Source organism: Raphanus sativus, chromosome 9 (genome assembly GCF_000801105.2).
Source record: "Raphanus sativus cultivar WK10039 chromosome 9, ASM80110v3, whole genome shotgun sequence".
Classification (NCBI taxonomy): Eukaryota; Viridiplantae; Streptophyta; class Magnoliopsida; order Brassicales; family Brassicaceae; genus Raphanus; species Raphanus sativus.
Window position 1 is genome coordinate 8,178,000 of NC_079519.1, and position 22,233 is coordinate 8,200,232.

At 39.2% G+C, this 22,233-nt stretch overlaps 4 protein-coding genes across 4 annotated transcripts; 3 read left to right on the top strand and 1 right to left on the bottom strand.

The window, feature by feature from the left end:
- Positions 1–113: 113 nt before the first annotated feature.
- On the top strand, positions 114–2,701 carry LOC130500017 (uncharacterized). The gene is made up of 3 exons (XM_056994704.1): positions 114–521; positions 944–2,639; positions 2,683–2,701. The coding sequence occupies exons 2-3, from the start codon at positions 949–951 to the stop codon at positions 2,699–2,701; spliced, it is 1,710 nt and encodes a 569-aa protein (XP_056850684.1). The 5' UTR covers positions 114–521; positions 944–948.
- LOC130499961 (uncharacterized protein At3g43530-like) lies at positions 2,655–6,490 on the bottom strand. The gene is made up of 5 exons (XM_056994558.1): positions 5,728–6,490; positions 4,211–4,972; positions 3,974–4,135; positions 2,997–3,879; positions 2,655–2,915 (listed from the first exon to the last, which is right to left on the bottom strand). The coding sequence occupies exons 1-5, from the start codon at positions 6,238–6,240 to the stop codon at positions 2,719–2,721; spliced, it is 2,517 nt and encodes an 838-aa protein (XP_056850538.1). The 5' UTR covers positions 6,241–6,490; the 3' UTR covers positions 2,655–2,718.
- Positions 6,491–6,610: 120 nt separating this feature from the next.
- LOC108835908 (pentatricopeptide repeat-containing protein At5g55740, chloroplastic) lies at positions 6,611–9,247 on the top strand. Its single transcript, XM_018609128.2, has one exon. It carries the CDS (start codon positions 6,667–6,669, stop codon positions 9,139–9,141), a length of 2,475 nt encoding a protein of 824 aa, XP_018464630.2. The 5' UTR covers positions 6,611–6,666; the 3' UTR covers positions 9,142–9,247.
- Positions 9,248–11,673: 2,426 nt separating this feature from the next.
- Positions 11,674–13,876, top strand: LOC108828357 (fasciclin-like arabinogalactan protein 1). The gene is made up of 2 exons (XM_018602013.2): positions 11,674–12,382; positions 13,022–13,876. Exons 1-2 carry the CDS (start codon positions 11,738–11,740, stop codon positions 13,649–13,651), a joined length of 1,275 nt encoding a protein of 424 aa, XP_018457515.2. The 5' UTR covers positions 11,674–11,737; the 3' UTR covers positions 13,652–13,876.
- The last annotated feature ends 8,357 nt before the right edge of the window (positions 13,877–22,233 follow it).

A 22,233-nucleotide genomic window follows, 5' to 3' on the forward strand; every position in this document is an offset into this window, starting at 1 on the left:
TGGACTGGAAAATAGGATAAAAAAGAATCTATCATCATCACTCTACTCTGTTATGGACTCTGATCTAGAAAGGGACAAAGGACAAAAAAAAAATCTGCAACCACCAAAATTGATCTATCATGGGACAAATGGGACACAATGAGTGTCAATTATCAATATACCCTTAAGATCTCAACCATTAGATCAGATTCTTCACGTTTTAATGTGAGCCATCGATTTTTGAGGGATGAAATATTCACAAAAATGCCATTAATGAAGCTCACATTTTGGCCGTCGGATCTATTGTCTTTGTTTTAATCTTGACCTTTGAATTTTACACATTAATTCCCATTAATTCTTCTTCTTCTTCTTCACTTCTCCTACAACCATAACATCACGAAAATTTATTCTCCTCACCAACCAAAGCTTTCTTCTTCAACTCTTCATCCACAAACCTTCACCTCTGTTTCTTGGGGTCTTTCTACAGGTTAGGACGCCGTGAAACAGGTTATGTACGTCGTCCTTAGTTCTGAAATCGGTTGGTAAGTGTAAACTCTCTCCTTCACTCTTTTTTCTGTTTCTCTCTCTCTTTTTATTGTTGTTTGTTTCAGTTTAGTCAAACAAAATGTGTGTTAACCATATGAGTCAGATTATAAAGTTTAATATATTTTGGTTAAAGTATGAAGCATGATATTGTAAAATAAATCGTTTTTGTCTATGGTACAACAGGTACAACTCGTAGTAACACATTGAATATGTAGTATTGGTACAACTCGTATAACTTACAGTAGTCATGTGCAAAGTTGATATAGTATAACTGATCTTACTAGTATAACTGATAACTACTGTTACATGTAAACTAGTCTAATTGGTAATATTAATATAACTAAAATTATTGTGGCCTTAGAACTGGTACAACTGGTATAATAAATAAATGATAATGTTGGTTTTTAATCATTTTCAGAAACTATGGATAGCAATGGGTCTGTGGTGATATATTTTGAACATGGTGAAGAGCAACATATTTCTACACTAGTGATGAAAGGAAGATATGAGGAGATTACTTATTCTGAGTTGGTTGATAGAATAGCCAAGAAAATGAAGATCAATGTAGTTGTGACGAAGCTTCAATTGAGTTACTTTCCGCTGGCAATGAATAATAAGAGGCCTTGCTATATCTTGGATGATGAAGATGTTTTAGGATATTTAATGAAGGTAGATAAGAAAAACCGACGTAGTGTCTTGCATGTGGAGCTTAAGGAAATCGTCTCAGAAAATCAGAGTAACGAGATGTTTTCTATGAATGAGGAAAATCTGAATGATGCCAGAGCTAATGATGACATGGCTGGAGTTGGTGAGTTGGAAATTGTTCCACATATTCTCCCTCATGTTCAGGAGGATGAGTTAGAGCATGAGAAAATCAATGAAGAGGGTGATGAAATGGATGATAGGGAGGAGTTGCCGGCAGTTACAGCAGTTGAACCTCCTGTTGTCAATTCAGAGTGGGATGATGGCATTGATATGAGTTTGCATCAAGAATTTGCGACTAGAGAAGAAGTGAGGGATTTAGTGGACAAAGGTGTGCATTCTAATTGTTTTGAGGTTGATATAATGAAGTCGAATCCTCGGGTTTACATATTGAAATGTCGTGGGGCTGGATGCAGATGGTATTTACGAGCTGCAAAGCTGAAGAACTCTGCTTTTTTCTCTATCAGAACTTATAGAAAGATGCATACATGCTCGCGTGGAGATGCAAGTGTCATGAAGAAGAAGAAAAGAGGTACACCAGGCTTGGTCGCATCAGTGGTGCACAATGATTATCCTGGCAAATACAAGACTCCGGATCCAAAGACTCTCATAGATTTGGTGAAGAACAGACTGGGTGTTGTGGTTTCATATTCTACGGCTTTGAGAGGTAAAAATAAAGCTTTGAGTGATTTGCGTGGTAACCCGGAGGAGAGTTTTGCTAGGCTGCCATCTTACTTGTACATGTTACAAAGGATGAATCCTGATACCATTACACGATTAGAAGTGGATGAGAAGAACCAGTTTAAGTATATGTTCTTTGCGCTCGGAGCTTGCATCGAAGGGTTCAAAGCGATGAGGCAAGTGATAATAATGGATGGAACTCACCTGAAGGGTGTGTACAAAGGAGTGCTTCTCATTGCCACTGCTCAGGATCCAGATCATCATCATTATCCCCTCGCTTTTGCAGTAGTAGATGGTGAGAAAAATGCGAGCTGGGAGTGGTTTTTAACCATATTAAAAACTTTGATACCAGATGATCCTCGGCTTGTGTTTTGTACTGATAGAAACCAGAGCATCATCAAGAAAGTACACGAAGTGTACCCGTTGGCGATCCATGGATATTGCAATTATCACTTATCTAATAATGTCAGCGGAGCATGCAGCAATGTTAACAAGAAAGGGGTTGCCAGTAAATTTCGCCAAATTGCTGGTATATACAACGAGGTGGAGTTCCGAAAATGCTACAATGATTTCAGGAGAACGTATCCTCAAGCGGCCGCATATCTTGATGACAGTGTTCATGAGACCAAATGGGCAAGATGTAAATTTCCGGGAGAAAGGTACAACATAGACACAACCAACACTGTTGAATCTATCAATGGTGTTTTGAAGGAACCAAGGAAATATGCACTGTTGCCAATTTCCGTTTTAGGTTTTAAAACAAACACATACAAGTTCCAAAAACACAACATAGTTCAACATTTCACCAAATTAGTTTGGCGTAAAAGGAGACCTCAACAAATGAGAAACCTTGGACACCCTCTTTGGCCTCTCACCAGCATCCTGTGAATATGTCTTGTCCGCAGCAGCTTTTTCCGCAGCAGCCTTCTCAAATCTCTCTGCAGTGTCTGCCATAATCTGAAGTGTAGATTGCTCATCTCCATCCTCATCAAATCTCTCTTCAGTATCTACATTGAACAAAAATACATCCTGACTTAGATCATCATCATTAAAAATATAATTTGAAATTATATGTTAATATGACTTACCTTGCACTAACTTCTCAGCAGCTGTCTCACCATCCTTCTCAGCCTCAATCTGTTTCTCACCATCCTTCTCAGCCTCTGCCTCAATCTGCTTCTCACCATCCTCGTCGTCCTTATCAGCCTCATCATCATCACTGTCAACCTCATCACCATCCTCGCCGTCCTTATCAGCCTCATCACCATCCTCCTTATCAGCCTCATCATCATCCTTGTCACCCTCATCACCATCCTCCTCATCACCCTCCTCCTTATCAGCCTCCTCCTTATCAGCCTCATCATCATCCTTATCACCCTCATCACCATCCTCCTCATCACCCTCACCATCCTCCTTATCAGCTTCTTTATCACCCACCTTATCACCATGCATCTCGCTCTCCCTTCTTCTGCCTCCTGAAACATAATCAGTTTCAACTTGGAATGACCAATTTTCTCTCTGAATCTTGTCTTCTTCCAACTCCTTTACTCTTGCTGTCAGAAGACGAATTGTTTCGTCTCTCAATGCAAATCCATCATCCATGCTTTTGTTCAACTTCAACTCTAATTCTCTTAATCTCTCACGACCTGCCTCGCCTCCTGGCTCGCCCCCTGCCTCAACACCTGCATTTCCCCCTGCCTCTAATTCTCTTAATCTCTCACGACCTGCCTCTCCCCCTGCCTCGCCTCCTGCTTCCTCTTGTTGCTCTCGGGTCCTCACATCCATCTCATATAGATCCGGCCAGAATATTTTACTCCCTGGTTGAAGTAGGATCCTGTTCCAACTGTCAACAGCTATGTCTGGCGTATCCCAATCATCTTTCAGTTCCAAGTCTGCAAAAGTCCCTTCATCCATGATTTGATACAAAAGGTCTAGTTCATATCCTACTGGTTCCAAAATACTGATAATCTCCTGAAATATGACCAACAACAAATTACACATTTAATTAAATATGAACTTGAAGAAAATGACATAAACAACACTTAAAAAAATTATAAGCTTTTACCTTTGTCTCTCCTAGCGTCCGATAAATCATGTCAAGTGGAAATCCTGTTGTGCCGGTCCTCTTGAACCTCCATTTGCACATTCTTGGACAACCATCAAGACAGTTTGGAACAGGCTCTCTGAATTTTTCTCTAAGGACAGGGATACATTCAAATGCTAATATCTGCACATCATTTCACACAATCACATTAGTTATATTATAACAAATATGCTTATGAAACCCAGGAAATTGATATACCTCCAAAGGGTTGATAAACCCAGGAAATGGCCATTGTGCCTCCTCTGGGATCCCATCACGAAAATGATCCCTCACATGAAAAATCTCTTTCATGCAATCTTCAAATGTGTAACGGCCCCATGGAAATTTGGTGCAAAACTCTAGATCTTCTACTGCTTGAAGAAGGAAATACTCAATGAAGTAATTTGCTTTTGACCTTCCTCTTAAAACTCTAGCCAAAAAGTAAAGAACCAACATCCTCAGACGATCGCCACTACCATCAAACTTCATCTTCTGAAGTTTCTCTTTGACATCTTCTTCTGTCACTTGCAGACCCTTTTCCTTCCCATCCTTTGTCTTCTTCACTTTAAAATACTTTCTCGCAAACTTCATGCTCCCTATCTTCTGATAGTTTTCTGGATATGAGTGGCAGTATAAACCAGAGATAAGGCTATGCTCCCTGATGGAGTATCTAACTGGAACACCGTTTACTCCAAACCAAGCTTGTCTACCCTTTCCTGTATGCATAGTACGAAGTAGCAACATCCACAATCCCATCATTTTTCTTGTTGAGGTACAATCCATGTGGAATATATGCTTGAACTGAGGATGATCCTGAAACCAACTCTTCTCTGAGGCATCAAACTTATCAACCGCGTTCAGCATGGTCAGGAAATCGTGTTGCCGGCACCTTGAGGAGAGCTTGCAACCCTTTTGATAGTCGCTCGGATTGAAGAAAAAACCAGCAGGTCTGTCAGCTTCTACGGTCATATCCCTCTCAACCTGGAAAACAAAAGCAAAATACTCAGTTGTATTGGTTAGACTTATTATACTTTTCATTGTTGTACCAGTTATATTAGTTATAAGAAGTGTGGTTGGTGTTGTTATAGTTATACTAGTTCCATTGATTCTGTTTTACAACATGTTATACGAGTTGAACTAGTTTCATTCTTTTAGTTGTACTAGTTATTCAATACTCAGGTGTATTAGTAAAACTAATTATACTTTTGATAGTTGTACGAGTTATATAATTTATAAGAAGTTCGGTTATACTAGTTATACTAGTTCCATTGATTCTGTTTACAACATATTATTACCAGTTGAACTAGTTTCATTCTTTTAGTTGTACTAGTTATTCAATACTCAGGTGTATTAGTAAAACTAATTATACTTTTGATAGTTGTACGAGTTATATAATTTATAGGAAGTTCGGTTATACTAGTTATACTAGTTCCATTGATTCTGTTTTACAACATATTATTACCAGTTGAACTAGTTTCATTCTTTTAGTTGTACTAGTTATTCAATACTCAGGTGTATTAGTTAAACTAATTATACTTTTGATAGTTGTAGCAGTTATATAATTATAAGAAGTTCGGTTATACTAGTTATACTAGTTCCATTCATTCTGTTTACAACATATTATAAACAGTTGAACTAGTTTTATTTTAGTTGTACTAGTTACACTACTTATATAATTACTACTAGTTCAACCCTATCACAAATAATTCTAAAACCATTTTAAATTGATTTGTTACCGTTCTTGGTGCCTCATTATCAACGGCAACCTCGGGTGTGTTTGGATCTCTGTTATTAGATCCAATCTCCTCATCGTTCTGCTCGTCTACACGATGTGAAGGACTCTTTGTGGAAGAGCCTGAGGTTACTCGAGGTTGTTGTGGATTCTCGGCCTCATTCGCTGCATGAGTTGGTGTTGGCGATTTTTCTGGCTGACTCGGAGACACTGGGCGTGGTGTGGTGGGGTCCGGTGTGGGGGAATGAACGCCTTCATTTTCCGGTGGAGATCCTGCGGTTTCTCTCACACGGTTCCGAGTCCTCTTGGTTGGATTCGACGAGGACCCACCGTCCAGACCACTATCTCGCTTCCTCTTTTTCTTTGTGGTCTCACTCCTCTTCGCCGCTTCTCTCTTTTTCTTAACGGCGGCTCTCCTTTTCGCTGCCGCTTCTTTTCTTTTCACGGCGGCGTTCTTCTTCTTCTCCGACGCTCCCGCTTTTTCTTTCTTCTCGGCGAGACGAGTTTTTGGTGACATTGTAGACACGAGAATTGGAGATGGAGATTGTTGTTTTGAGATGATTGTGCTTGAATCTGAGTTTGATTAGAGATGGGAGTTTGAAATCGTGGTGGGTTAGAGATGAGAGTGGTGGTTATGGGAGAGAGAGTTTGAAATCGTGAGTTGAGAGAGTTTGAAATCGTGGAAGTGGAGAAGATGATTTGGGAATTTAGGGTTTCAAAGTTGGGTCGGGTCGAACTAATGGATCTCGGTGGTTGGGTTTGTAAATAAGTTGAAGTTTCTTGGTTACTTAGTCTTTTTGCCTTATTTTCGATTTTGTTTTTTTTTTATTTTTAAACAAAAAAACATGTGGTCCATAATAGATTTTTTTGAACCCTTTTGTCCCTTCCCAGCATTTGGTCCCTCTGTTATCTTCAGAGGATTCTATCAGAGAGAGAGGCATGAATGGCTTCTCTTCCTTTCAGCACTATCCCAACCAAACTCCCACATCCAGTACCAACAAAACCTCACGATGACCAACCGAGCAACCCTTACTTCCACCGCGTTTCGTCTCTGTGCAAAAACGGCGAGATCAGAGAAGCTCTGAGCTTAGTCACGGAGATGGACTTCAGAAACGTACGCATCGGTCCAGAGATATACGGCGAGATCCTCCAGGGATGCGTTTACGAGAGAGATTTCCACACGGGGCGGCAAATCCACGCTCGCATCTTGAAGAACGGCGACTTCTACGCCAAGAACGAGTACATCGAGACGAAGCTGGTGATCTTCTACGCGAAATGCGACGCTCACGAGATCGCTGAAACCCTCTTCTCGAAACTGAAGGTTCGGAATGTTTTCTCCTGGGCGGCGATCATCGGTGTGAAATGCAGGGTTGGGCTCGCTGAAGGAGCTTTGACGGGGTTTGTGGAGATGCTTAAAGATGAGATTTTTCCTGATAACTTCGTGGTTCCGAATGTTTGTAAAGCGTGCGGTGCGTTGAAGTGGAGTGGGTTTGGGAGAGGGGTTCATGGGTACGTGGCGAAATCTGGGCTTTACGGTGATTGTGTGTTTGTGGCGAGTAGCTTGGCGGATATGTACGGGAAGTGCGGGGATTTGGATGATGCGAGGAAAGTGTTCGATGAAATTCCTGAGAGAAACGTTGTTGCTTGGAATGCGTTGATGGTGGGTTACGTGCAGAACGGGATGAACGAGGAGGCGATTCGGCTTATGTGTGATATGAGGGAGGAAGGTGTTGAGCCGACACGGGTCACTGTTTCGACTTGTTTGTCTGCTTCTGCTAATATATGTGGGGTTGGAGAAGGGAAACAGTCTCATGCCGTTGCTGTTGTGAACGGGTTGGAGATGGATAATATACTTGGAACGTCGGTATTGAATTTCTATTGTAAGGTTGGTTTGGTCGAGTATGCTGAGATGGTGTTTGATCGAATGATTGGGAAAGATGTGGTGACGTGGAACCTGCTTATCTCCGGGTATGTTCAACAAGGGCTGGTGGAAGATGCTATCCGCATGTGCAAGTTGATGAGACTTGAGAAGCTGAAGTTCGATTGTGTAACTTTATCGACATTAATGTCGGCAGCTGCGCGTACTCAGAACTCGAAACTAGGGAAAGAGGTTCAGTGTTATTGCATTAGGCACAGTTTTGAATCCGATATAGGTTTAGCAAGTACCGTTATTGATATGTATGCCAAGTGTGGGAGTATTGTTGATGCTAAGAAAGTGTTTGATTCCACAGTGCAAAAGGACTTGATACTGTGGAACACATTACTTGCAGCGTATGCAGAGTCTGGCCTTAGCGGAGAGGCTTTGAGATTGTTTTATGAGATGCAGCTAGAAAGTGTACCACCAAATGTGATAACATGGAATTTGATCATTCTAAGTCTTTTCAGAAACGGTCAGGTAGATGAGGCCAAGGAAATGTTCTTGCAGATGCAATCTTCAGGCGTAGTTCCGACTGTAGTCTCCTGGACCACTATGATGAACGGTTTGGTGCAGAATGGTTGCAGCGAGGAGGCAGTTCATTATCTGAGAAAGATGCAAGAATCTGGGCTGAGACCAAATGTCTTTAGCATCACTGTCGCACTCTCTGCTTGCGCAAATCTAGCATCATTGCATCTCGGAAGATCAGTACACGGATACATCATAAGAAATCAACTGCATTCCTCTTTGGTTTCGATCGAGACTGCATTGATTGACATGTATGCTAAATGTGGAGACATAAGCAAAGCAGAGAAGGTTTTCAAAAGAAAGTCATACAGCGAGTTACCTCTCTACAATGCCATGATCTCGGCGTATGCATTGTCTGGTAACGTGAAAGAAGCAATCACTCTGTACAGAAGTTTGGAAGATATGGGCATCAAACCAGACAACATAACATTCACAAACGTCTTATCTGCTTGTAACCACGCCGGGGATATCAACCAAGCCATCGAAATTTTCTCTGATATGGTTTCGAAACATGGCATGGAACCATGCTTGGAACATTATGGACTAATGGTGGATCTTCTTGCATCAGCTGGAGAAACGGAAAAGGCATTACGGCTAATGGAGGAAATGCCATATAAGCCAGATGCGCGGATGATCCAATCTTTGTTAGTTACTTGCAACGAGGAACATAAGACCGAGCTTGTGGACTACCTATCGAGGCAGTTGTTGGAATCGGAACCTGATAACTCCGGGAACTATGTGACGATATCGAATGCATATGCAGGTGAAGGAAGTTGGGATGAAGTTGTGAAGATGAGAGAGATGATGAAAGATAAAGGGTTGAAGAAAAAGCCTGGATGTAGTTGGATTCAGATTAAAGGAGAAGAAGAAGAAGTGCATGTGTTTGTTGCCAATGATAAGACACATCTTAGGAACAATGAGATACGAAGGATGTTAGCATTGTTACTACATGATATGTGTTCCGATTCCAACTGATGTTTTCTGTATGATAAATTTACTAATGACGGTCAAACTAGTGACGTAATAGTTGAGAAGGAAATAAAATTCACAAAAATATTTATATGAATATTGTTGTAACATCGTCTTCCGCCTTATTTTACAATTACCGTTGTTCTTACATTTTAGAATAGCGAATTTGGAAGCACCTAAATGATTTGATTTATTTATTTTTGTTTAAAAATGATTTGATATTTAATAACAAGAGACGGTCAACACCAGATATCATTAACAAAGTGTTGCTTGATCTTAATTTATGGTTGGAGACTTGGAGGCGCATCAACAAAAAAACAAAGAAGTAACAGCTCTTTTGCATGATATCTGGTGTTGAACAATCTTTTGCATGCAACTAAACATCTGGAAGTAGGTTTCCAAATCTACATTTTTGTAGCAATGCTCATGATCATTATTTGTATATGTCTGGACAATACCGCAAATGCTAGACGGAGTAGGATGGATCTGATATGGTCATAATAGAAGAAAGCTACTCAAAGGGTCGGAAGCCCTACCTCACCAATACAATAGTAAAGTTAAGACTCTGAGATGTGAAGTTAGGTTATTTTAATATAACAACTCTTTTTGAAGATCTTCATGCTTTTATGTGGCCTATTATAGTAGAGGAGCATTACAGAATATTTTCATGGATAGAAAATATGTCTATCTTAATCTATTTGCATGATACATTTAAAGCCACAAAATGTTGTAAACTTTTTCTATAAACAAGTTAGGCGTGAATCTAATATTTTTGCTGATGAATTGGCCAAACAAGCTAGAACTAAATCACAAATGTATGTAATCTAAAATCATGTTTTTTTTGTCAACAATCTAAAATCATGTAATTTTAATGATAATGAAGTCAAAAATAAATTTGTGTTGTCTAGTAATATTACTATATCCAGAGAAAAATAAAATAATATTACTATATCCAAACAAAATATTAGTACCATATAATTAAGTTTGAACTCAAACTAATAATACCATCGTATCACACAATTGACAAGCGACAACAAACCGTTGCATCAGATTTTCAGACAACTAGTTTACTCCAGTTATGTTCAGCTTTGTACATGGACCGACCGATTGTCGGTGGAGAATCTGAAAACTGATCTTCACCATCCACGTGGGACGTATATTGATAAATACCTTGGTTCACCCATCGGTTAATTCCTCAAGTGCCCCTGAAAGACGATGCATCCACGCATTGCTTCAACTTTAGCTTTGTCACCGACACTGCCTCCAGTTAAAGACCCAGATTCCGTCTAATCCAAGGTTTTTAAGTATCAAATAAAATGCTTTTTTTTACAATTATTTTAAGAATATTACTACTTGAACTATGAAAACTAAACGAAGAAGAAGATTCTATGCGTGTGAAATTGTCTTAAATTTTATTAATGATGGAGTAACGAGTTTCCTGATACCTTAATTTATGAAGAAGAGATACTCTTCCCACGTGACATGTTTGAAATTTTTCTTTCAACATGTCATGTTTGATTAAAAAGAAATTAGATAATATAATAATTATTATTTGTACTGTGTGTGGGTGTTTTAGTCTGAAAAGGTATTTCTATTTTGAGCTAGACTTACAAGCAACATCACAACCTTTCATCACATGATAGTTGTGATACGCTAGAAAGATCTCAACAAAGGAGAATAAATAATAAACTTTATTAGCCAAATTAATGGTGACATGTAACAGTGGAGTATTACTGTATTAGACAAGGGTGTTGTAATTTACCAAGGATTCGAAATATCAAATGCATTCTCCCCCGCCCCACATACATTCTATTTTCAGTAATATCTTAATTAAACTCTAAAATTTTGTAAAAAATCATTTGTTCATTTAATATAATATATAAGTATTGATGTTTACACTTTTTTGTTACTTCCTACAATAAATCCGATTAATAAATACTCCCTCTGTTTCATAATAAGTGTCACTCTGAGCTCATTTTCTTGTTACACAAAGAGTGTTATTTTACAATTCCAATGTAAATTATACTAACTTTCAGCTGAAAATTAATTGCAAACTGCATTGATTTTATAAATAATTTTATTTATCTAAAATACTATTGGTCAAAAAGGTATAATTAATTACAACTTATATATATTTCAACAACTTTCTTAATCTGTGTGAAAAATGTCACAACGACACTCTTTAAGAAACGGAGGGAGTAGAAATGAAACGTTTTTGGTGTTTTCCATCTAATATTTAATTTCATATACATCAAAAATTACATTACTATTACTACATCAAAAACCACATAAAATAGTCTCTAAATAGGTTTTAATAATTTAATATTTGTAAAGAAACAGTAGGTGGAAAGAGTGGAAGCACAGCGTGTGCAATGGTCTCACAAATCACAAACTTGCAAGCCCATAAGTTTAAATTCGCATTAAATCATCAAAATAATATCGCAAATAAATATTAAATAAATACCAATGGTACAATAGTAATTTTAACCACAATCCCAGTCCATTTTAAGTAAACCCCATCTTCCTCTTCTTTAAGCTCAGAGCTCACTCTCTCTCTCTCAAATCTCCAAACTCACCACACTCTCTCTCCACAGTTTCAACAATGGCGAAGAAGATGAGAGAAACCATATCCTACATTCTCCCAATCCTCCTCCTCCTCGCCGTTGAAACACACGCGCACAACGTCACGCGCCTCCTAGCAAGCCACCCTTCTTTCTCCTCCTTCAACCACTTCCTCACCCAAACACACCTCGCCGGCGAAATCAACCGGAGAACAACCATAACCGTCCTCGCCGTCGACAACGCCGCCATGTCCGCCCTGACCTCGAAAGGCTACACCATCTCCACCATCAAGAACATCCTCTCCCTCCACGTCCTCCTCGACTACTTCGGCGCCAAGAAAATCCACCAGATCCGCGACGGCTCAGCTCTCGCCGCCACTCTCTTCCAAGCCACCGGAGCTGCTCCCGGAACCACCGGGTTCGTAAACATAACGGATCTGAGAGGCGGCAAGGTCGGGCTCGGTCCCGACGGCGGAGATCTGTCTTCCTTCTTCGTCAAGTCCGTCGAGGAAGTTCCCTACAACATCTCCATCATCCAGATCAGCAAAGTCTTGCCGTCGGAAACCGCGTCGGCTCCCAGTCCGGCTCCGGCGGAGATGAACCTCACCGGAATAATGTCGGCTCATGGCTGTAAAGTTTTCGCCGAGACGCTTCTCGCTAACACGGGTGCTTCTAAAACTTACCAGGTACTTTACTAAACCCTCACGTAACTGGAGATGGATTAGTTTCAGTATTTGTATGATTATTCAGTTATTAGATGCATGCTGCTGTATACATGTAGAGATAATTAATTATTCACTACTCAAACCCTGTTTTTTACAGTTAATTAAATGCTTTATTAGGTTTTTCCGTTTTCCAGTTAAAAACAATTAATCAAGAAATCTATGCATGTTACCGTGTAAATGCAGAAAAATAAATAAAACAAAAAGACTCAGGTACATTAATTACACAGATTAAGCCTTAATTACTCGAATTAGAAACGATACCCCAAAATTATTTCCGTTGTTAAGTTCGAATTTAGCTTAATTGGAAAAGATGCATGTGCTTGTTCGGTTGCTAGTTGTGGCCTATAGCCGTTGGTTTTGAAATAAAAGTCAAAAAAGTGATAGCAGTGTTAGGTAGCTAATGAACAAATATTTAGTCAAATATATAGACTTGATTACCTCAATTATCGCAACATTATACGATTCTAAATTCTTATAATCCGAATTTAAAAGATTACCTTTTCAATATGAAAAGTAGCAATAATTTTCCCCACCAACTAAGTTGCAACTATAATTGAGTAATAAATTTAAAAGTTTTGTACTGTGTTAATGTTGTAACAGGAGAGTGTAGAAGGAGGCATGACAGTGTTCTGTCCAGGAGATGACGCCATGAAAGGATTCTTGCCCAAATACAAGAACTTGACTGCTCCAAAGAAAGAAGCCTTCCTCGATTTCCTCGCTGTCCCTACGTATTACTCAATGGCCATGCTCAAATCCAACAACGGTCCGATGAACACACTAGCCACGGACGGAGCCAACAAGTTCGAGCTCACTGTACAGAACGATGGAGAGAAAGTTACCCTCAGGACAAGGATCAGCACTGTCCAGATCGTTGATACTCTGATCGACGAGCAGCCATTGGCTATCTATGCGACTGATAAGGTTTTACTGCCTAAAGAGCTGTTTAAGGCCTCGGCTGTTGAAGCACCGGCTCCTGCTCCGGCGCCGGAGGGCGATGTTGCGGATTCTCCTAAACCGGCTAAAGGGAAAGGGAAGGGGAAGAAGAAGAAGGCTGCACCGTCACCTGATGACGATTCTTTCGGTGATTCGGATTCGCCTGCTGAAGGGCCTGATGGAGACGCGGATGACGCGACTGCTGATGAAGCCAGTGCGGTTAGGATCCTCGGAGGAACAACGGCTGGTTTGGTGGTGAGCTTGTTCTGCTTGTTTGCTTCTTCTTCGCTTCTGTAGTTCACTTCTTGGTTTTGTTCGTTGTTCTAGAATCTTTATTTATGGATTTGAGGGAAAGTAATTGATGTTTATTTTAGTGTCCCTGTTATTTAAAGCTTGGGTGTGAAATTAATTAGCCGGTGGACTTTTTTTGTTTGGAGTGTTTTGGTTCACGTGTTTGTTTGGTTGATGATGTAATGAATGGTGTACTGTTTGGCCGTTGGAATTGATAATAGTTTTCTAGTTTATGGTCCTTCCGCTTTCGTGGTAATACTCTTACTTCTAGTTTATACCACTAGTTCATACTCCTAGATGATATATAGTTAGAAGAATTACACGTAAAATACGTAATAGTGTAAATGAAATTCCTATAGAACAAACAACAGTGAAATAATATATAGAACGACCAAACTAAAGTTGGCATAATATTCCTAGTCGTGCTTATGCGTTTGATAAATAGTTCCACTTATTGCTAGTCTGGTCAAGTTACATAATCGCCACTATGACCCAAGGTCCAATGAAAGCACAACTCCAGAACACAAACGTGAAGAGGAACAAGTATCAGCAACAAGAAGAAGAAGAAAAAAAAAATGACACAATCAAGAAAGGGCCTATCAGGAACAAGCGTGAAGAGAAACAAATGTTTGCATCAAGTTTGAGAAAATCAACCAAAACATTCTTTAAAGGAGTGAATTCAGCAGAATGAGAAAAAGAGGAAATAATAGGTAAAAACTCCGTGAACAACTTTAAGAACCGAAGATTGTACAGATTCATAATTCAACTTTGACACTTGGTTGTTTGACGATTCAATTTGTATTTTAGAGATTATATTACTTGCCAAAAAGAGAAACTTGTCTTGGCAACACATTTTTGTTCCTGGTTGGTTTTATATTGTGCTTGCTCTTAATTTATAGAACTAAACTGAGTTAAAATCCGTTCAATTCATCAAGATTCATGTCAGATAAATAGAACTATCAATAAACTGAAACTTTTAAGAGAAAATGTATTCATTCATGTCAAATACATTCATCAATTAATCATAGTACAGAATCTAAACAACTAAAAATTACTTGAGATAAACCCAACAAAGTGTTGCAAGATCAAACACAACTGTACTAAAACCCTAATCTTGATAATTACAATTCTGACAAGGCACTGGACACACAAACCTACAGAATCGCCTCAAGTAAAAGAAGTTACTACTACTCTGTCTGTCATATGGGAAGGGGAACAAGGGCAAAACAGAGGACTCCTCGGCACCTGAAAGACCAAAGACTAATGGTGTCGCCATATTTCAATCCATTGGCGTTCACCACATCGTTCCACCCACAAACCAAAGCGTAGTTCCAAGAACCGTTCATCTCCCACCTCTTGAGAAACACACCCCACTTCTTAGTGCCTTGATCGACAAGAACCGCTCCCAGACCCATCTTCTCTCTGTTGTTGATGTCGTCCTCGATGATTCTCGATTCAGCTTGTGTCAAGAAGTCGTTTCGGATCAGTTTGTGGAATGGGATCGAGAGACGGCTCTGGCTTGGTTTGACATCTGTTTCGAATAGAGTCTTCTCGAAGATTAGCATCGGGTCTTGCGCTCCTTTCGTGTCTCTCACCAACTGGATCATCCAATCGGGAGTGTCTTTCCCCTCCCATGTGAATAAAGGTGACACCTTTGCTTTCTTGAAACTTCGCTTTCCTTCTTGCGCGGCACGTCTCTTGTGTAGAGAATGTATCTTATTGATTAATGAACAAGAGAATACATCATATATATACAACGGTATTGCCTTATCTAGGATATGAAGTAAATGGAAAATATACAAAAGATATATACACATAATATTTCATATCCTAACACGTCTCCTCAAGATGGATCACCGGAGGTTACTCCAATCTTGACTACCAGATCATGAAATCGTGTACGAGGAAGAGCTTTTGTAAGAGCATCAGCAAGTTGATCAGTTGAAGAAATATGTGTTACACGAAGAGTCTTGTTCTGTATTTGTTCTCTGACAAAGTGATAGTCCAAGGCAAGATGCTTCATGCGCGAGTGAAAAACTGGATTAGCACAAAGGTAAGTAGCACCAATGTTATCACAGTAGATGGTGGGAACATGTGTTGGAGTGAGACCAAGGTCGGATAGAAGATAAAGAAGCCATTTAACTTCTGAAGCTGTCGATGAGACTGTTCTGTATTCTGCCTCTGTGGAAGACCGAGCCACTCCTTTTTGCTTTCTTGAAGCCCAAGAGATAGGATTCTTACCAAGATACACAATGTAAGCACCAGTAGATGAGTAGTCGTCTTTGTCTCCAGCCCAGTCGGCATCTGAATATGCATGAAGGGTAAGCGGAGAAGAGGCATGGAAGTAGATACCGTGTGTGATAGTACCAGCAAGATAACGAAGCACACGTTTGACAGCTTCCCAATGATCAGTCGTGGGACAATGCATGAACTGAGACAGGCGATTTACAGCAAATGCAATGTCAGGTCTAGTGAACGTGAGGTACTGTAGGCTCCCAACAACTGCACGATATTCCGTTGGATTTTCAAGCTTTGTTCCAGCGAGAACAAGTGATTGTGTGGAAGCAATAGGCGTCGCAACTGGCTTTGCATTAGCCATGTTCAGTCGACGTAGAAGATCCGTAGTATACTTCTGTTGTGTTAATTGCATCCCTTTTGATGTTCTAAATACTTCAATACCAAGAAAGTAAGAGAGATCTCCAAGATCTTTTAAAGAGAACCGAGCAGAGAGAAGACCAATGATCCTTGTGATAGTAGTATTGCAGTTTCCTGTGATGACAATGTCATCGACATAGAGAAGGAAGTACACAAACACTGAACCAGTATGAAGAACAAACAATGATGCATCAGCCAGCGAGTTTCTGAATCCAATGGAGCATAAAAAAATGCGAAGTTCAGTATACCAGGCCCGTGGCGCCTGTTTGAGTCCATAGATAGCTTTGCGAAGGCGACATACATAGTCTGGTCGGTCCTTGTCAATGAATCCAGGTGGTTGCATCATGTAGACTTCATCCTCAAGAGTGCCTTGCAAGAATGCATTATTCACATCAAGTTGGCGAAGAGTCCAGTTTCTTGCAACAGCAATATCAAGAACTGTGCGTATGGTAGCATGTTTGACAACCGGGCTGAATGTCTCACCAAAATCAACTCCAATTCGCTGATGATATCCTTTAGCAACTAGACGGGATCGACGTTTGCGAACAGTCCCATTAGGTAGATATTTAGTGCCAAAGAGCCAGCGACAGCCAATAACATTTTGATCTTTGTTTGGAGGAACAAGATCCCAAGTGTGGTTGTCAATAAGAGCATTGAACTCATCTGTTGCAGATCCGCGCCATAGTTTGTCTTTCAGTGCTTGTGTGATTGTCTCAGGTTCTATCTCTGGAAGGATGGCAGTGAGACCATACTTCGGATTAGGTTTCCGAATGTTGTTCATGGAGCGAGTTGTCATGCGCGGAGCTGATGGATTCAGAGCAGCATCTGTAGTCGCTGCTGCTGATGTCGTTGCTGGTTTAGGAGCCGGTGCAGCAGGCAATGGTTCTTGACTTGCCAATGTAGTGACTTGATCACGTGAAGGAGCCTCAGTTCGAGGAGCAGGAGGAGCAACCTATGACAGAGTCATGAGTGGCAACCTGGAAATAGGAACTAAAAAGGCGGAAGGCATTAGATTGCAAGATGTTTCAGAAGTAGTACTATGATGAGATGAGGACAAAACAGGAGGAGAGTAAGGAAAAATGGATTCTTTGAACTCAACGTGACGTGAAACATAGACTCGAGAAGTTGATTGATCAAGACACAAATAAGCACTTTGAGTTAAGGAATAACCAAGAAAGATGCAAGGAGTAGAGCGAGGACTGAGTTTATGAGCAGAGTATGGACGCAACCAAGGGTAACAAAGACACCCGAATACACGGAGTTTGGAGTAGTTTGGTTCCTCTTGAAACAGTAGCGTATACGGTGATTGATTGTCAATGGTCGATGTGGGCATTCGATTGATCAGGTAGACCGCTGCGGCAAAGGCATAGCTCCAATACTTGTTTGGCAAGTTAGCATGCGAGAGGAGGGATAAGCCCGTCTCCACGATGTGTCTGTGACGTCTTTCCGCCATTCCATTGTGTTCCGGAGTGTGGGGAGGAGATGTGTAGTGTGAGATGCCATGCTGAGATAAAAAGGTCCTGAATGCTATGAATTCCCCACCATTGTCCGAGTATAAAGTCTTGATTTTGCGGTTGAATTTATTTTCCACCAGCTGTTTGAATGAAGCAAAGACTTGCATAACCTGAGACTTCAGTTTAAGAGGATAAAACCAAACATAGCATGTGTAGTGATCAACAAATATCACATAATATTTGTATCCATCTACAGAGTACGTAGGAAACGTCCAAACATCCGTGTATACGAGATCAAGAGGTCCATGAGATTGCATAGAGTTGAAAGAAAAAGGAAGCTTATGACTCTTATTACTTGAACAAGCATTGCAAGATAGAGGAGAAGTAGAATCTGAAACAGGAAGTTTAGATTGATAAATAATGCGTTTAAGTATTGCTAAAGAAGGATGACCAAGCCTCGAATGCCAAATGACAAGAGAGGACTTGATACATGAAAAAACAGAAATAGGAAAAACAGAGGAAGATGATTTGAGTGGCCACTCGTAGACTCCATCACTGGTTGGTCCGCTTATCAGCGTTGCTCCCGACTTGAGATCCTTCACCTGAAAGTCATAAGGACAGAGTTGAACCATTACATTGTTAGTCTTGCACAGCTTGTTGACTGAGATAAGGTTCTTTTTAATAGATGGAACACAAAGAACATTTGATAAGTTGAGAGGACGAGAGTTAGAGGGTAGTTGAGTTGAACCAGTGTGTGTAATCTGCGGTCCGGCACCATTGCCTATGGTGACATCATCTTGTCCTTGGTATGGGCTGTGAAGCGAGAGATTTGCAATATCAGTCGCGATGTGATGTGATGCTCTGCTGTCCAATAGCCAAGGATCCGATGGGTGTGGCGATGAAGTTGTGTAGTGCGCCTGAGGTGGATGGTTGTAGTGGGGTGCTGTGTTACGATAGTGTTGTTGTTGCGAGTTTTGCGGGCACCACCTTGCACTGTGTCCAAACACACCACAGAGTTGACACTTTCCTTGATAACCACCACCACGGGAACCACCTTTGTAGCCTCCACGAGCACCTCCTCTGTATCCACCTCTTGATGAGTTGTTGTTGTTCTGATATGGTGGACGATACTCTGCAACATTAGCAATTTCAGGAAGAACCGCAGATGAAGTTGCTTCAACGGTTGCAAGGGCATTTTCTCGGTGAAGAAGCTTCTCGTGGAGCTCCTCTATGCTGATAGGAGTATCTCTGCCGTTGACCATGTCAACCACTGCTCGGTAGTCCTCAATGAGACCATCCGTAATTGTGTCCAGTAGATCCTCATGTTCCATCGGCGAGCCAAGGAGAGCAAGAGTATCGGACTTGCTGATGATGTTTTGCATGTACTCGGTGATAGATAGTGTTCCTTTGAGAATCTTCTTGAGTTGCTGCTTGATTTGTTTGATGTGAGCACGAGATGGTTGGCCATAGGTACGTGCGAGAGTGGCCCAAACTTCACGAGTTGTAGTTGCACGAGCAACTAGCGGTTGGACAGGTAACGAGAGTGTTCCGATCAAGGAACTGTAGAGAATCCTGTCTTGACGCCTCCATGGCGCAAGCTTTGGGTTTGGCTGAGTAGTGTCGTCGCTATCGATTGTAGCTGCAGGTGCGTGATCGGTGTCACCGATGAAGTAGTGAAGCTCATGAGCCTCAAACAAGGCGTAGACCTGAAGTTTCCACGTGAGGTAATTGGTGGGTGTGAGCTTGGTGATCCTTGACATGTTGAGAGAGATGAGGGATTGAGAGGGGTCCTCGTTGTTGTAAACGGGGACGAGTTCTGCGTTACGTGTTCCTGACATGATGAGATTGACAGAGGAACAAGGAGAAGCTGCGTGAGGGAGAAAAAAAGGAAGGCAGCCGTCTGCGTGATAAGCAAGAAAAGAAAAGAAATTTTTTTAGGTCAAACTATAGATCGTATGCTCTGATACCATGTAGAGAATATATCTTATTGATTAATGAACAAGAGAATACATCATATATATACAACGGTATTGCCTTATCTAGGATATGAAGTAAATGGAAAATATACAAAAGATATATACACATAATTTTTCATATCCTAACATCTTGCGTCGGCTTGTGTCGTTCTCTGTTAGGCACGAAGAGGAAGATGATGATAGGGAACTAGGGTTTGGTGGGTTTTTAGTCTTCTCTGAGGGGATCTTGTTAAGATCGATGAGATGTGAAGAAGTAGAAGCACCGTTAGGGTTTCGAAGAGGTTTCTTTACCGACGATCTTGGTTTTCTTTGGAAAAGATCAAAGATTCTCTTCATTCTCTGTTCGTCTTCTTCTTCTTTTCGAGATGTTTCCTTGCGTTCTTGTTCGTGAAGCAACGCCGCAGTATCCACCAACAGAGAGAAATTCGACCACGTTTCCGTGAGATCGCCGTAGAAATATGTATTCATTGTGATCGGAGATAGATAAAACAAATCAAAGTTCTGAGAGAGAGAGTGAGAAAAAAAGCTTGAGGTTGAAGGAAACTTGAGAAGAGAGAGAGAGAGCGAGCGAGCGAGCTGAGTTTTAGAATTATGAGAAGAGAAAGTGAGAGGAAGAATTTGTATGTTTACACTAAATACTATCTGGTTTGTTGCAATCAAATCAAATCTGATCATATCAAATATAGCCGTTTTTAGTTTCCATTTTTTCATTACCTCCAATTACCATCTAGTCCCTGTTTCGGTAATTTCCTTTTTACCAGCCTTGAAAATTCCAAAAAAAAAAACATGACCGAACAATCCCAAGTAAATTATTTAATAAAACAGATGTCAAACCAAGTGTTGATGAAAGTTTAGGGTTTTGCTTCCACAGATAATGAACTTCCTCCTCTTGCTTGTTTAGCAAAGTGACTATGCTGCTTTTTTTTGATTAAATTCACGGATAGATTCTTTTTCCGGGTATTCAAATGGGCTTTAAAACATATGTCTATATCCGTATAAGGTGACCATGATAATTATGACCAGTATAATTATGACTTAGTTTTGCCTAGCAAATAGATCGAATCTGAAACGTGTTAGTGTTACAGTCTCGTCTCCTTACCACTCGACTACAATCACCCGGTCGACTATGCTGCCTATTGTTGTCTATGTTTTCCCTCTTCTTCAATGAGAGGATCCAGCCTTTTTTAAAACTCATAATCAACTTGATATTAACCAACCGAAAGGATACAAGATTTTACATTACAAAAATGCTTGAACCACATTTACAACAAAGAGATTTAGTAACATTTTTTACTCTCTTTTGTAAATCATAAAGTAAAATTACATATTCAACTATGTAAGTTAAAATCACATATTAATATTACAAATTGATATAACTGAATTAAATTAAGTAATATTAAAAATGAAAAACAAGAGATAAGATGTTACTGAGTTTCTTACCGAGACGTTTGACAAGAGATAAGATAAGATATATCAGGGTTTGATAAGATGTTTTAAAAGAAGTTTATTATCCAATCAAGATTTCAAAAACTTGATTCCCTAAAAATAAGGGAAGCAAAAAAAATCCTTTTATAACCAATCAAGATTTTAACAAAAAAATGTTTTAAAATTAAATTGGGAAATAAATTTTTACTTGTTATATTAAATTTTAAGTCAAAAACCAGAATCCATGTTTTTGAGTGACTGATCCTTTTTACTCGTTATATATTTGTTATACTATATTTGAAAATGAATATATATACTTGTCATTTTTCTATGATTTCATAATAAGTCATTTATTTAATTAATATTATTATTTAATATATATTTATATTTCTCATGATATTTTTTAAAAAATAACAAACATCAACCTATTCAAATGATATATAGACTATTATTTTAAAATATATTTTAATATATATACTTTTCATAACATTTAAGACATTTAATTAATAAATAGATATAAACAATCTATACTGATAGACATCATAATTACGTTTATTTTATATTAATTTTATGACTTTATAATTAGTATTGTAGTCACTTTCTTTCATTCTTGTTGAAAATATGATCCAAATAATTATTACAATATTAAATTTAAGATTAGAGGTAAAAAAATTCACTTAAATTATATCGTAAAATATAAATTACATATTTATGTTAAATATTTATATATATATTTAATATTAAACAATCATATTCCTAACTAAAATAAATTTATTTGTACATGAAAAATATTAAAATCACAAATGCATTTATGCTAATAACACAAATATTATCAAAATAATATATTAAAAATAAAATAACAAATACTATATAAACTAAAAATGAAAAATAACTTAAAATGATAAATATATTAAAAATAAAGAAGCATGAAAAACTAGGATTAAAACATTAAATACACTAAAATTTTGACAAATAATAAACATAATATAAATAAAATTTAAAATAATACATAGAAAATATTTTGTAATTCATTATTTTTATGTTTGATCTCACTGTTCTTAATATATAAATTATACAA